At 32.5% G+C, this 13,671-nt stretch overlaps 1 protein-coding gene across 2 annotated transcripts in view; it reads right to left on the bottom strand.

The window, feature by feature from the left end:
• The window catches only part of si:ch211-132b12.6, a 206,727-nt gene that overhangs the window by 178,023 nt on the left and 15,033 nt on the right, over positions 1-13,671 (bottom strand). The window contains exons 10-14 of one of the 2 annotated variants that reach the window (XM_087292232.1): positions 13,267-13,404; positions 11,792-11,894; positions 11,553-11,653; positions 9,443-9,613; positions 9,127-9,332 (exon numbers count right to left, since the gene is read on the bottom strand). In XM_087292232.1, the coding sequence (XP_087148358.1) occupies positions 9,225-9,332; positions 9,443-9,613; positions 11,553-11,653; positions 11,792-11,894; positions 13,267-13,404 (621 nt within the window). In that variant the 3' untranslated portion in view covers positions 9,127-9,224. 2 annotated transcript variants of the gene reach the window in all.

The raw sequence follows: 13,671 nt of genomic DNA, 5'->3' as shown, positions 1-13,671 counted from the left end.
TAACATAAGATTAAAGTATGTATGTGTGTATGATTCTCAGCTTTTCTTTGCAGTTTCCTGACTCAAGGCAGGATCACTTTAATAGATACAGTACACTATTAAAAACATGCAGATTAAAATAAAGATTTGATAGAAGACATTTGGTTTGTTGTACAGTATATACACGTTTAACCTATATGTGAAGCTGATTTATGGCCATATATGAACATATACAATTACCGCTAATATAATTGAAAATACACACACACACACACACACATATATATATATATATATATATATATATATATATATATATATATATATATATATATATATATATATACATATATACATATATACATATATATACATATATATATACATACATATACATATATATACATACATATATATATATACATAAATATATATACATATATATATATATATATACATATATATATATATACAAATATATATATATATACATATATACATATATATATATATATATATATATACATACATATATACATATATACATATATATATATATATATATATATATATATATATATATATATATATATATATATATATACATATTAGGGTTGTAACGGTATGAATTTTTCACGGTATGATAATCGTCTAAAACAATACCACGGTTTGACGGTTTCGCGGTATACGGTATGTTACAAATGTTACAAAATAATAGAACAGTGAAGCAAATTTGACTTTTTCCAAATAGTATATTTTCAGTTACTATAAACAACACCACTTACAATGAACAAATAAAAATAAGAAAATAATAAATAATGTGTCAAAGTCCAAATAAAGTCCAAATAAACATGGTGCAAATGCTCAGTAAAAAATAGATATAAATATTTACTATACTATAAATAGTTACATAACGTAACTAGATTCAATATGGAACATCCTTAGGTTTTATGTGCCAGCATGGATATGGTTGTCTATCGATATGGATTTGGATATGGTTGTCTGCAATGCAGACAAACAGCTGCATCTTCATTTGCGTCTTTTGAAAACAGCAAGAGCAGCAGTTCGTCTTTGCTGTGTCACTGTTTTGTCATGTTTCTGTGCTGCTGTGCATGCAAAAGTACTTAGTATGAGAATTATTTCATGCAAAACTTTTTTTTGCGTTTTATTTAGCCGCGCATAAATGTATGCCTATCTCTCATTCCGTGTTGTTCAAAAAGCTTGGTCCACAAACAAAAGCGAAACCTATGCTTATTGGTTGTGATATAGCGAGTTTAAACCAATCTGGGCATGGAGGAGGGACAATGCATCAATGTATCATGTCTGATTTGTCCGGAGACACAGTGACGAGCGTTTCTTTGTCAAATCAGCGTTGTCAAATGTTGATGACGTAACCACACTGATTCCGGAGCCTCTGAAAGTCCGCGAATGTTATGTGATACAGCACTGGAAAGCTGAGATTCTCTTCTTTATGCCAATCTTTGTAAGATTGTATGAATCGGATCAGCGGATCAAAAGTTATTAAACATTTAAGACTTATTAAACTTATTTTTAGCCGCGGGCGGCTGTCTCGGTCTTTAAGGAGACAGAAAACCGTTAAAGGTTAAAACCGTTGATATGCAATTGTTCATGGTATGATAATCGTGCACGTTCAAATCGTGGTAAACCGTCATACCGGTATATTGTTACACCCTAATACATATATATATACATACATATACGTATATATATATATATATATATATATATATATATATATATATATATATATATATATATATATATATATATATGTATATATACATATGTATATATATATATACATATGTGTATATATATATACATATGTGTGTGTGTGTATATACATATGTGTATATATATACATATATATATAAATATATATACACACATATATATACACATATATATATATATATATATATATATATATATATATATGTGTGTATATATATATATATATATATATATATATATATATATATATATATATATATATATATATATATACACACACACACACACACAAAAAAAAAAAAAAAATATATATATATATATATATATATATATATATATATATATATATATATATATATACATATATATATATATATATATATATATATATATATATATATATATATATACATGCATATAAAATGTAGATGTAGTTATTTTTAAATATATGTTGCATGTTATTTAACCCATGTATACTGTTTAAATATACTACCCTTTTGTTGCGTTAGGAATGAAAACTACCACTGAATTGGTAAAAATGCATCAGACGAATATTTTTTTACATTTTTTTTTTTTTGCATAAGTCTGTTAATCAATCGCAGTCTTGATCAAAACTACTAAGTGTTTTTTTTTTTAATTACAGGATTTTAAATCTTTAATTGCCAAATTCACAAGGATGTCACTGATTTGGTGAAAAAGCACACAAAATAATGTATCTTCATAATAAAAATTATTTGTGGACTGGATTTTTAAAACCTTTTATCGCAGTCTTGGACATGTGATCGATTAGTAACAACATTGGCTTTGACGCATTGCTGAATTTTAGAATTTACTGATGGTGACTGTTTTTGCCCCAATTGTTTTGTAATCTTAAATTTGGTTATACTGGAAGTCAATGGGGCAAAAACAGCCACCAACAGTAAATTAGAGCAAAAAAAAAAAGATTAATCAAAAACAATGCATCAAAGGCAATGTTGTTTTACATGTCCAAGACTTTGATAAAAGGTAAAAATTTGTCATCCACAATTACTTTTTATATTAAAAGTACGTCATTTTGTGTTTTTTGACCAAATCAGTGACACTATTTATAAATTTGTCAATTAAAGAGTTAAAATACTGTAATGTTCTAAACAATTGAGTAGTTTTGTTCAGGACAGACTTATGCACAAAAAATAGAAAAAAAATCTGATGCAGTTTTACAGCAGTTTAATTTAGTGGATGTTTTCATCTTTAACATAACCAAAGGGTAGTACATTTGCCCAGTGTATTGTTTAGTTTTTTAAAGCATTTTCCCAAAATATGTCTAAATAAGATCTGTCACCAAAAATTATTCTGCAAGCTGAGACACAGAAACAAATTAAGACTCAAAACTACCCCAGAGGATGAAAACATACCTAACATAAAGGGTACATGTAAAAATCCAAATGTGTATGTCATGTGGTTTGAATATTTTGCAATATACCAGGTTTTTGGGGAGAAATTTCAGGATTGCATGATTCTACTGTACATGAACAGCTCATCGTTGTTTTATAGCCTCGTTAAGACATGCAACAAATCATCTAAATCCCTGTGAGGACCCCACGAATAAACTGATAATTAACTATATAACTCAACTCGAATGTCATACAATGATATGCAATTTTATAAAGTATTACTTGGGGGTGAAAAAAATTGAGTTAAAATTATGTTTACGAGTTTTTGTCTTGAAAGACATTCGTAGGCAGCTTTCCCCCTTTTTTGTTGCACATTTTGAAGTGTTTAGAACGGAAGTCTTATGAATTGCTTCATAGACAACCACCAAGGGGCACTATAGCACAATTAATAAATTTAGACTTATTTACAACCCTTATAACCTCTTAATTTACTAAAAACGTGTTTCCAAGCGATGTACCGTTATTATGTAAAATAGCAACAGTCTCCCCTTCTCCCACTCTAAAGTTCAGAATAACTATGCAAACAGAACACCTGAAAAAATGAACATTTAGTATTTGTGTCCTGCAAAGTTCAAGAGTAGAAAAGTACAATAGTAAACTACTTAAGCAGGTTTTAAATATATATATATATATATATATATTACTTTTGTCTCAACCCATAAGGAAGAAAAAAATGTATCTGGCTCCCTACAGTGGCAGTACAAGGAAACAACCACTTTACACCAGCCACTGGACCAAAACTGAATTGAATATAGTTGGTGAATAGCAGTTTTAAAATCTTAATCTGCAGGAAATACCTTAAGAAATGTACATGACAAATGCTTACCATGGTACCATGAACGGACGCACGCGGCTGTGAATCGATTCAGTTGTTCTGAAACAGGGATTAAAATTGTTACATTGTTGCTCTTTGCTCTTGGTGCGGTTGGCGTACTCACGGCAAAGTTTCTAAAAGGACCAAAACATCTAAAACAAGTCACGTGTGAGTGAACTCTCCTCACATTTGGTCAGAGTTATGAAAAATGACCAGCTAAATGCAGCTAAAACCAGCTTGACCAGCCTGCTTTAAACTGGACATAGTTGGACTGGGCTCCCAGCCAGACTAGGCTTGTCAAGCTGGTTTTAGCTGGTCATCTCCCAGCCTTACCAGCTAAGACCAGGCTAAAAATGGCAATAATATCTCGAAAATGGCTGTAACCCAGCCTGGAAATGGCCAAAACTTCTTTAAAGCCAGGCTGGTATTCTTCTTCTTCTGGTATTTTTCTTCTGCTGGTATTCCCGATTCTTTTTCATTCCACGAGACAGGAGAACAAGATCTAGACTAACAACAATGCTACCCAGGTGAAACAGTTTTAGTACATTGTTATTTTTTGTGTTAAATAAAAGTTTGATGGTTTTACACTATAAATATACTAATTAAAAGTATGTTTATACTTCAGTAGGACTTTAGTACACTTGACAAAAGTATACCAAATACCAGTAATACTTAAATAAATTTTAGTGTACTACAATAAAGTACACCACAGAAAAAACATCCAAAAGACTTTTATTAGAGTGTTTTTCAAAAGAAAAGTGCTTTAAATGCTTTAAACATTAGTTGATTTTTAGTACACTGTTTACATACTAATCCTAAGATTAAAATAAGTTAATATATAAAAAAATCTATTAGTAATGTATTGTAGTAGAAGTACATTTTCCCAAAAGTTGTACTTAAGTACACTTAATGTGAATGCAATGTTATCACTAAGATTTAAATTGATTTTGAGTGTGTTATTTTAAGTTTATATTAAATTGACTTTATTAAAAATCTATTAGTAATGTATTGTAGTAGAAGTAAATTTTCCCGAAAATTGTACTGAAGTACACTTAATGTGAATGCAATATTATCACTAAGACTTAAATTGATTTTGAGTGTGGTCATTTTAAGTTTACATTAAATTGACTTTATTTAAAATCTATTAGTATTGTAGTAGAAGTACATTTTCACAAAATGTCATTACATTTTATATATGTGCTGTAATGTATTCTTATTTATATTTTTTTGTTCTCAGTTTTTGCTAAGTTTTTGTTCCCCCCATAAGGTATTTTTGGACTTGTGGTTTATTGCACAAAAAAATTAAAGTGTTTTGATGAAGCACATATGCTGGGTTTTTTTTTGTACACACAGTATCCCTTCAAAATATATTCTTTAAATAAATGTTTAGTATGTTAAAAGCACATTTTAGATCAGCTTCATGGTGTCTCATAATAGCACAGTTGAGTACACTTAGATGTACTTAAGTTTATCTTAAAATGTACTTATTTAAAACTAATTTTTAGTACATTAAGTACAAAAATAGTTTGGGAAAATCGAGCACTTTTAATACAGTATTTAGCACACTTTTTTACAATTTGTTTATTCTTTTAATATTTTACTATTATACTTTAAATTAGTCATAAATATATTTAAATGTTTAAAATTAGGGTTCAAGTGTATTTCTAGTTGTAACTAAATATATTTTTTAAAATACAGATATAGTATGTTAAAAGCACATTTTAGTTCAATTTCAGGGTGTCTCAAAATAGCACAATTGAGTACACTTAGATGGTATTAAGTTTATCTTAACATATACTTAATACTATCTTTAAGTACAATAAGTACAAAATTAGTGTGCGAAAATAGAGCACTTTTAGTACATTACTGAAAAGTCTACTAAGTATACTTAAATAAAGTGCATTTTACTGCACCATTTTTTTTTATTTACCTGGGTACACATGAATACACTGGAGCAGCGCCTGTTCTCCCTTTAAGCAAAATGAGTGGTTGCAAATTGCCCCGTGGCCTCTAGAGGGCCCTCACATCCCACTTGTGGTCCGACCCATTCATTTTCTGAATATATATATATTCACGGAAAAACTATAAAACTATACATTCTCACCCCTTTAGCTTGTTTGTTGTCTGCTGGTTTCATTCTGTTTTTCTGATTTTGCACAAGTTTCTCCGATTCCTACACTGACCCCCTCCCTTTTTAAATTTAACAGGCAAACAGTGTGAAAAATTTAACTAAAGCTGTTTGCATAAAACAAATTTTAAAATTGCTGACAAATCAAGTCAGAGAGCCCACAGCAAAGGCAATGCTTTTCAAAGTTCAAACTCTGGTGGATTTATCTTTTGTCAAGATACACACACCCAGTGCTTAAATTGAGCTGGATCTTGCCGGATCCTGTTCATGAAACTGTCAGATATTCATGTTTTGCACTCTGGTATTTATTTTAATGGATCCGGCTTTAACTTGTGCATGGTAAATACCTACGTGTGTGTGTGTGTGAGAGAGAGAGAGAGAGAGAGAGAGAGAGAGAGAGAGAGAGAGAGAGAGAGAGAGAGAGAGAGAGAGAGAGAGAGAGAAAGAGAATGTGAACGAGTGCAAATGGCAAACGAAGGCGGTGTGGACACACACAAGAAAGTCACGTTAAACTATCGGCCCAACAATATTTTCAGCCAATCGATTTCTAACGTTTACAATCACTCTCATTGGTTGGTGATTGTTTCACACACAGTGAGCAGCGAAAGTAAATAATGGCATAATGGCCAACCTAAATAATATTTGTATTTTTAAAATGCCAAAGAGGCAGTCACACATATTGTCATATTTTAAAACCACGAGTAAATCTGATAATGAGGCTGATCAAATGAGATCTTGAAAAGATGAAACTGGGTGAATGAATCAGGATAGCAGGAGACAGAAGCAAAGCGATCTCAAGTCAGCCAGAAATCATGACAGAAGAGGTAACTGTGGGATCTTCTTGAAGTTTAGACAGGTTGTCTTTAAATTTTTTTTCACTTTCCACATAATAGTGAACTATAAAATGATTTTTCATATATCTTATGTTTGTAGCTACATGTTTTTATTATCCATGACTGACCTATAACGTTATATGGCACAAAATAATTAAAGACAGAAAATAATTAAAGTTTAGAAATGTGATGCTCTTATCAAGGCTTAATGATGTCAACAATGACGTCAAAACTGAAATAGTTTGGTGGACTTCGGTCACGGTAACTTTTCTTTCCTGGTATTTTTCTGGGAATTTTTCATTTGCAAATTAAGCACTGCACACACCCAATTAAACATTAAACTGTTAAACTGATTTAATCTTGATTTGTTATGCAGTTTAGCTTTGGTTAAAGAAATACACATTGCTTGACTTGCTTAAATCTCAATGGCTTGTTCACCTTTTGAAATATCATGGGTGAACATGTTTATTCTCTACTTTTCTCAGGACATTTTTGAAGAGCCAGGCCAGTACACATACAGTATCAGTATTTTAAAGGAGAGATCTGAACTTTTATGAGACCAAAAATTAACAGATACATAAATCAAGTCTTGACACTTCATTTTGATGATCTATTTTAGATATTGTTGACAACAGTATAAAGTTATATAATATATAACTGTACTATAGTATATATAGTTGAAGATAAAATAATAAGTCCACTGTGATATTTCAGTTTTTTTTATGTTTAAAGCTGGCATGAAATCAAAATGTATATTATATGTATATATTAGTGCCTGTTTTAAACAATGTATCTTTGCTTTTTATTATTTAGTAAAAATGTATTTGCATCCATAATCTTATCAAACTGCATAACTTCCCCTGCCCCTTCAAAATAACCTTCACTTCTGGTTACATGGAATGACTTCAGGGGAGCTATCAGTGCATGTCTTGCTTTAGTCCATATGTCAATGTTCCTCCATTCTGATAACAATACCCATTGATCAACAATCTTCTCTTGATCCAAATGGTTCCCAAGGGATGAAACCATGCACAGCCCTACATTTCAAATGTAAATCAGGTGATGGGGGGGAAAAGGACAATCTTAACTTTTGTTTCATGCCAACTTTAACAGAGAAAGTGAACTTTATCCCAACATTTTTTTCACAACATTTTTTTTTCTTCTGAAAAAAAGATGACTTCTTTAAATATTCCTTAGAAAAAACAACAACAGAAGAATAATTATTAATATGAATATCATTAGCACCATTAGGAATTGTCTGATTGGTTACGGAACAAACCACTGTGTTCTAATTACTTGCAAAATGTACCTAATTTACATATTTATTCATCTAAGTTTTTAAATTGCACTTCATGCAAAGGATTAGTACCTTGCAAAACAACTCACCCATATACAGTAAATAAAGTGCCTAAAGTGGAGTACTGTATCAAAACAAAATGACCAAAACTCACATTTTAAACACTGTTATACTTTTTACTATTTCCGACAGAATCATGTCAGAATAATACAGAGGTTTTTATTAGTCTTCCTAAATTTCACAACAGATTTCAGACGGATTTTAAAGGACACTGATACCTCAATTTAAGCTTTTATATACAAATCATTAGGTCTATTTCCCCATAAAACATGAAAACAAAAAGTGTGTGTGTGTAACCAGGTTATCTTTTATTTCTGTGGCTTTATTTCTGAGCAAGAATGTCTAGAATTATTTACCATGATCTTCATAAGACGCCAACTAAAATGTCACTCAGTTTAACAAGAGTTTATACACCAAATAAATAATTAGAACAAAAATCAATTCAAGAGTTCACACTTAGATATTGCTTGATATTATTGGCAAGTTTGGCATGCTGACCCAGGAGAGACCCTGAACTCGGATATAATTGAGCCCAGCTTGGTCAAAAAACATGGAAGGGGGTACGAGATCGGGTAGTTCTTGAGAGCTCCCCCTAGTAAAAGGGGAAGTGGAATTGGGGGATTCTTCGGAAAATGAAGATTTGTGAGTCATTTTAGACAGGCTACTCATAGTGAGTTTGGATTAATCTGATTGGCTTAATAATGATTGAGGATAGGAGACCGGCCGTGATCAATCATATCTTGTGCTCCTCTTGTGTTTGTGTGTGTGTGTGTGTGTGTGTGTATGTAAATATATATATATATATATATATATATATATATATATATATATATATATATATATATATATATATATATATATATATATATATACTAACATGACATTCGTTATGTTTCAGAGACCGATTGTACCCCCGTAGAATGCTTTATATTGTGCTGCTCTTGACCAAGTCTTCCATCTCTGCAAATTGGTCCTGTATTTGTTTAAAGGAGAGCATGAGCTTTGTCTCAGGACTACACAAGTGGCCCCAACGCTGTCAAAATTACAGACAAGTGAAAACATCATTAAGATTTTAGGCACATTTACGTTGGGTTCATCTTGTTCACGTTTTGAAGCATCATGTGTAAACATGTTCAGTCTCACCTGTTTCAGGGTTCCTTTACCAGCCCACATTTGGCCCAGTGCCCATCCAGGCACCAGCAGAATGGAGGACAGAGCCAGTAACCAGCCTAGTGCATATGCCCAGTCCGGGTACACATACCAGCGGTTAAAAGTCAGCGGTGTGTACCTCACCATAGAATAAACAAAAGACATCTGAAAATAAACAGAGGAAAATGTGTTCCAAATACAAGTTCCGCATTTATATTTAAGTATTTTGTTGACAGTTTATCCAAATAAACTGAAATGGATTCACAGCATATTTTAGATTAAGGGCACTATTTTGACGAACCATGCGCAAAGTGCAAAGCGCAGGGTGCAAACGCATAAAGGGCATGTCAGAATCCACTTTTGCTAATATAAGGATGGAAAAATCAGCTTTGCGCCGTGGCACATGGTCTAAAAGGGTTCAGCTCATGAGTTATAGATGTGTTTTGAGAATAAACCAATCAGAGTCTCATCTCCCATTCCCTTTAAGAGTCAGTTGCTTCGCGCCATAGCGCATTTGCTTTTTACATGACGTAAAGTAAGTGTAAGTGGAAAAACTGAGTACTTCACTAGCAAGAAAACAGTTAAGCAGAGCATCTACATCGCAAGAATGAGAGATAAATGATTAACTTTCAATTTTGCTCTCGTGGATAGAGAATCCTTGTTGGCGCAGACATCAATCAGCCTATAAATAATTAATTTTGTTTGTTAAGCGCAAAGATTTGTTTCAAAACTATTTCTAAATTCAGTTCTAATTACCAGCAAATCAATAAATGAACAATAATAACGAAGTGTGCTCAAAACCTGAGTTATATCCAAACTCACATGCTGTGCCCCATGCGGTCTAAAACCTGACAGGTGGACAAATCTAAGCTTGTTTTTATAAAACAAATATATTATACATATCATACATATACGCATATTATAAATAATGCAGCTAATAATGATAACATTAAACAAAAGCAAATTGTCACGAATAAACTAAAAAAGCCTCCTGAGATGAAGAAGGCATGTATGGTTTTTAGATTTATGTAGGCTAGAAAATGATGTTTTGTATTATTTTAATCCTATATATTTATACCCCATATATTCTTATTATATCGTATATAATTATTTTTCACATGTAAAGATATTTGTGTATTGCTCTACATCTTGTGTTTATTAAGCAATGTGTAAGCAAAGCGCACAACTAACGCGCTCTGCGCTGGACAATAGACCAGCTTTGTTCTGGTCTATTGCAAAATCTATTATAGTTTCTCAAAATAGTAACGCGCCAGCAATGCGCCTCAACACGCCTGCTTTTTAGATCAAACGCTTATGGGCGCACACATGAGCGCAAATGCATTTGATATTTAAACAGCGTGGAACAAAACGTCAAAACGACTCTTGCGCCAGGCTTAAACTAGCACACGCCTTGCGCCACATTGCGTCGGGTGTATGATAGGGCCGGAAGTTTTTTATTGGTCTGGGGTGTAGAATCAGCTTGGATGGAGGGGATGTGTCTCCACCAATATCCACCTATTATTGAAATGTCCCCACCAATAATTTATCTTTAAAATATTGCACTGTCAACCTTAACTTAGACATGCAGAAAGGGTTAAATAATTTTTTATATGGTTAAATCACCAGTCCTACCACCTCCAAACACATATGAACATTGTGATTGGTTGTGCCTTACCTGTTGTAATGTGAGACAGCTGCGTTCAAATGTAGCAACAAAACCGCGAAGGAATTTTCACTATGCAATAATAAGGGGTGTGACATGGTTGGCATTGAAGTGAGAATGGTGAAAAAAAGAAGGTGGACATAAGGAGCTTTTTTAAAGAAAAGTTTAAGTCAAATAAACTCAGGTTCACTACTGAATGAGTCCATCATAGCAGTGGTTCCAATAACGCTAGTGTTTTTTTATGCTAGGGTTCATTGATCCCAACCAATTTTTAAGAGAAAACCTACGACCTTGTTATTGGTTCAAGCTTGGTGATTTTTGTTCAGAATAAAACACATGATTTTGTAGTTTTTATTGACATTCTTTACTTTTAGAATGACTAATTGAATGTAATGGTCCATTTTATGATTAAGCATGTCTGTGAAATTCAGATATACAAACCAGGGACACAAGAGGAGTCAAGTATTTCCAGCATAGCATGAACCAGTAGTTGGGTCGTGACTCTGTCATGTCCTCGATTATGTCAAACATTTTCTTAGCCCCTGTGTCAGGATAACAATTGAACAAAAATAGATATTGCAGTCATATAACATTTTGTAATGCTGTGTTTACTGTGCTTTTATATATTCTTCTAGTTGTATAGTCTGTATATAATGTTTAGTAGCTTGTTTGACTCTCACCGAAGAGCCAACCGATGGCCAGAGACTCAAACACAGACAGGAAAAGAAGACAGGCTCCATTACAGGCGTAGTTATCAAACAGCTGGAATACATACATCCCCCCCTGCAGATCACAATGCAAAATTTACAACAAGATATAGAGGAAGATTAGTCTCATATTAACTGTTCTAGACAATAGTCACATTTCTTGAGTTGTTTAATAGATGCTTTGTAATATGCATTTATGGGGATGAGGTAGTAACATGGTTCTTGAAGATTGGATAACTGCTGGCTTTTAACCTGGCTTTGAGCATTACTTAGGGCTACCCGACCCTAGAACACTACCAAAAAGACATTGCAATTTGAACTGCATCTACACTCATGCTAGTCTATCTCTCATCATTCTGAGATTCACATGATCTTGGATCTGGCCTGTATCCAGAGCAGATGGTTGGTGCACTAATGATGATCTCAACACAACCCCAGCAATATATGCTGGTTCTGGAATACTGGCAATGATTGAGAGAGCTCTACAGCTCTATGGAAAAGTTACTGGATTTCTCAAGACAACATCTGCTTACCTTTTTCCAGAGAAAAGATCATGATTTTTTTTTTTTCACATGGATGTGGTCAGTCTATGGTAATCAACAACCTGTGTTACCTTTTATTTCATCATCAGGGACTCTGTTAATACCTCTCTCATTGCCTCATTGTCTAGTCTTGACAACTGACCCTTGATACAGTTTGGTCACTACCACCTTTCCTTATTTTGTGTTCTTATATTATCTCTACTCTTTCCATCTAGCATTTTCTACAAGACATCAACCTGCTTGCTGTTGTTTTTCAGATGTGGAAGGAGTAATTAATTATTGTACTCCAGCAAAAGTACTGTTACTTCAATTTTGCTAAGGTAAAAGTAAATTTACATGTCTATAAATCTACTCAAGTAAAAAAAATAAGACTCAAGAAAAAAAAAACTGAAGAAAAAAATAAATAGGGGTGAATAAATGTAGCAAAAAATGTCGCATAACATGGTTAAATAAATGTAAAATTATAGATTTTAAAGACTACTCTAAAAAGTTCACAACTCAATTACAGTAACATGAGTAAATGTAATTTGTTACTTTCCACCTCTGTTGCTTTTTATTTTCTTCACAGTTACTTGTCTGTGTCATGCGGTATTTTCAGATTTTGGTTGATATTGGTGGTTTATGAGGACTCTTCATTGACGTGATGTATTTTATACAGTAAAACAGGTTATGGCCCTGTCCCTAAACCCAAACCTCACAGGAAACCTGTGACACAATTTGATTGCGAAAAAAAACTGTTAAATATAATTATAAGCATTTTGAATTATGAGGACACAAGATCCTGTCCTCATAAACCACAATGTTGTAATACCTAAGTCATTCCCATGTCATTTTACAAATTTCTGTCCTTGTAATCTACCAAAACCAGAGCAAACACACAGAGACTTACACACGCACTGCTCTGACCTCTGTAACCATGATGAGTTGTCCAAAGAAACAAGTGAGACAGAGGAGCAGGACAAAAAGTTCTCGACGACCAGCTCTGCGCAGCACCTCAGGGAACAAGTCCATCACTGATGTAATCACACACTCTATTCCGACAAACTTCGAAGAATACAGCAGAAAGTGCATTAAAAATGTTAGAACTCACAATAAAACTTTAAATTAGTACATTTTATTAAAAAGTTATTTTATAATTTGCTATAATCAGTTAATTGTATGCATTTATTATACAGTGTTAAGGCTGCAGCTGTATTTTTAAAGTGGAACTCAAACATTTCTATAAAAATATTTATCTTCATTCAAGCTGAATTAAACTCAATTGAACTGAATTGAATTAATTTAAAACGGCCTCTTATTTACTTATGAATT

The sequence above is a fragment of the Danio rerio genome, chromosome 18 (genome assembly GCF_052040795.2).
Source record: "Danio rerio strain M-AB ecotype USA chromosome 18, GRCz13ab, whole genome shotgun sequence".
In the NCBI taxonomy this organism is placed as follows: Eukaryota; Metazoa; Chordata; class Actinopteri; order Cypriniformes; family Danionidae; genus Danio; species Danio rerio.
The sequence above is the reverse complement of the archived record's forward strand: the minus strand, read 5'-3'. Positions and strand labels throughout refer to the sequence as shown.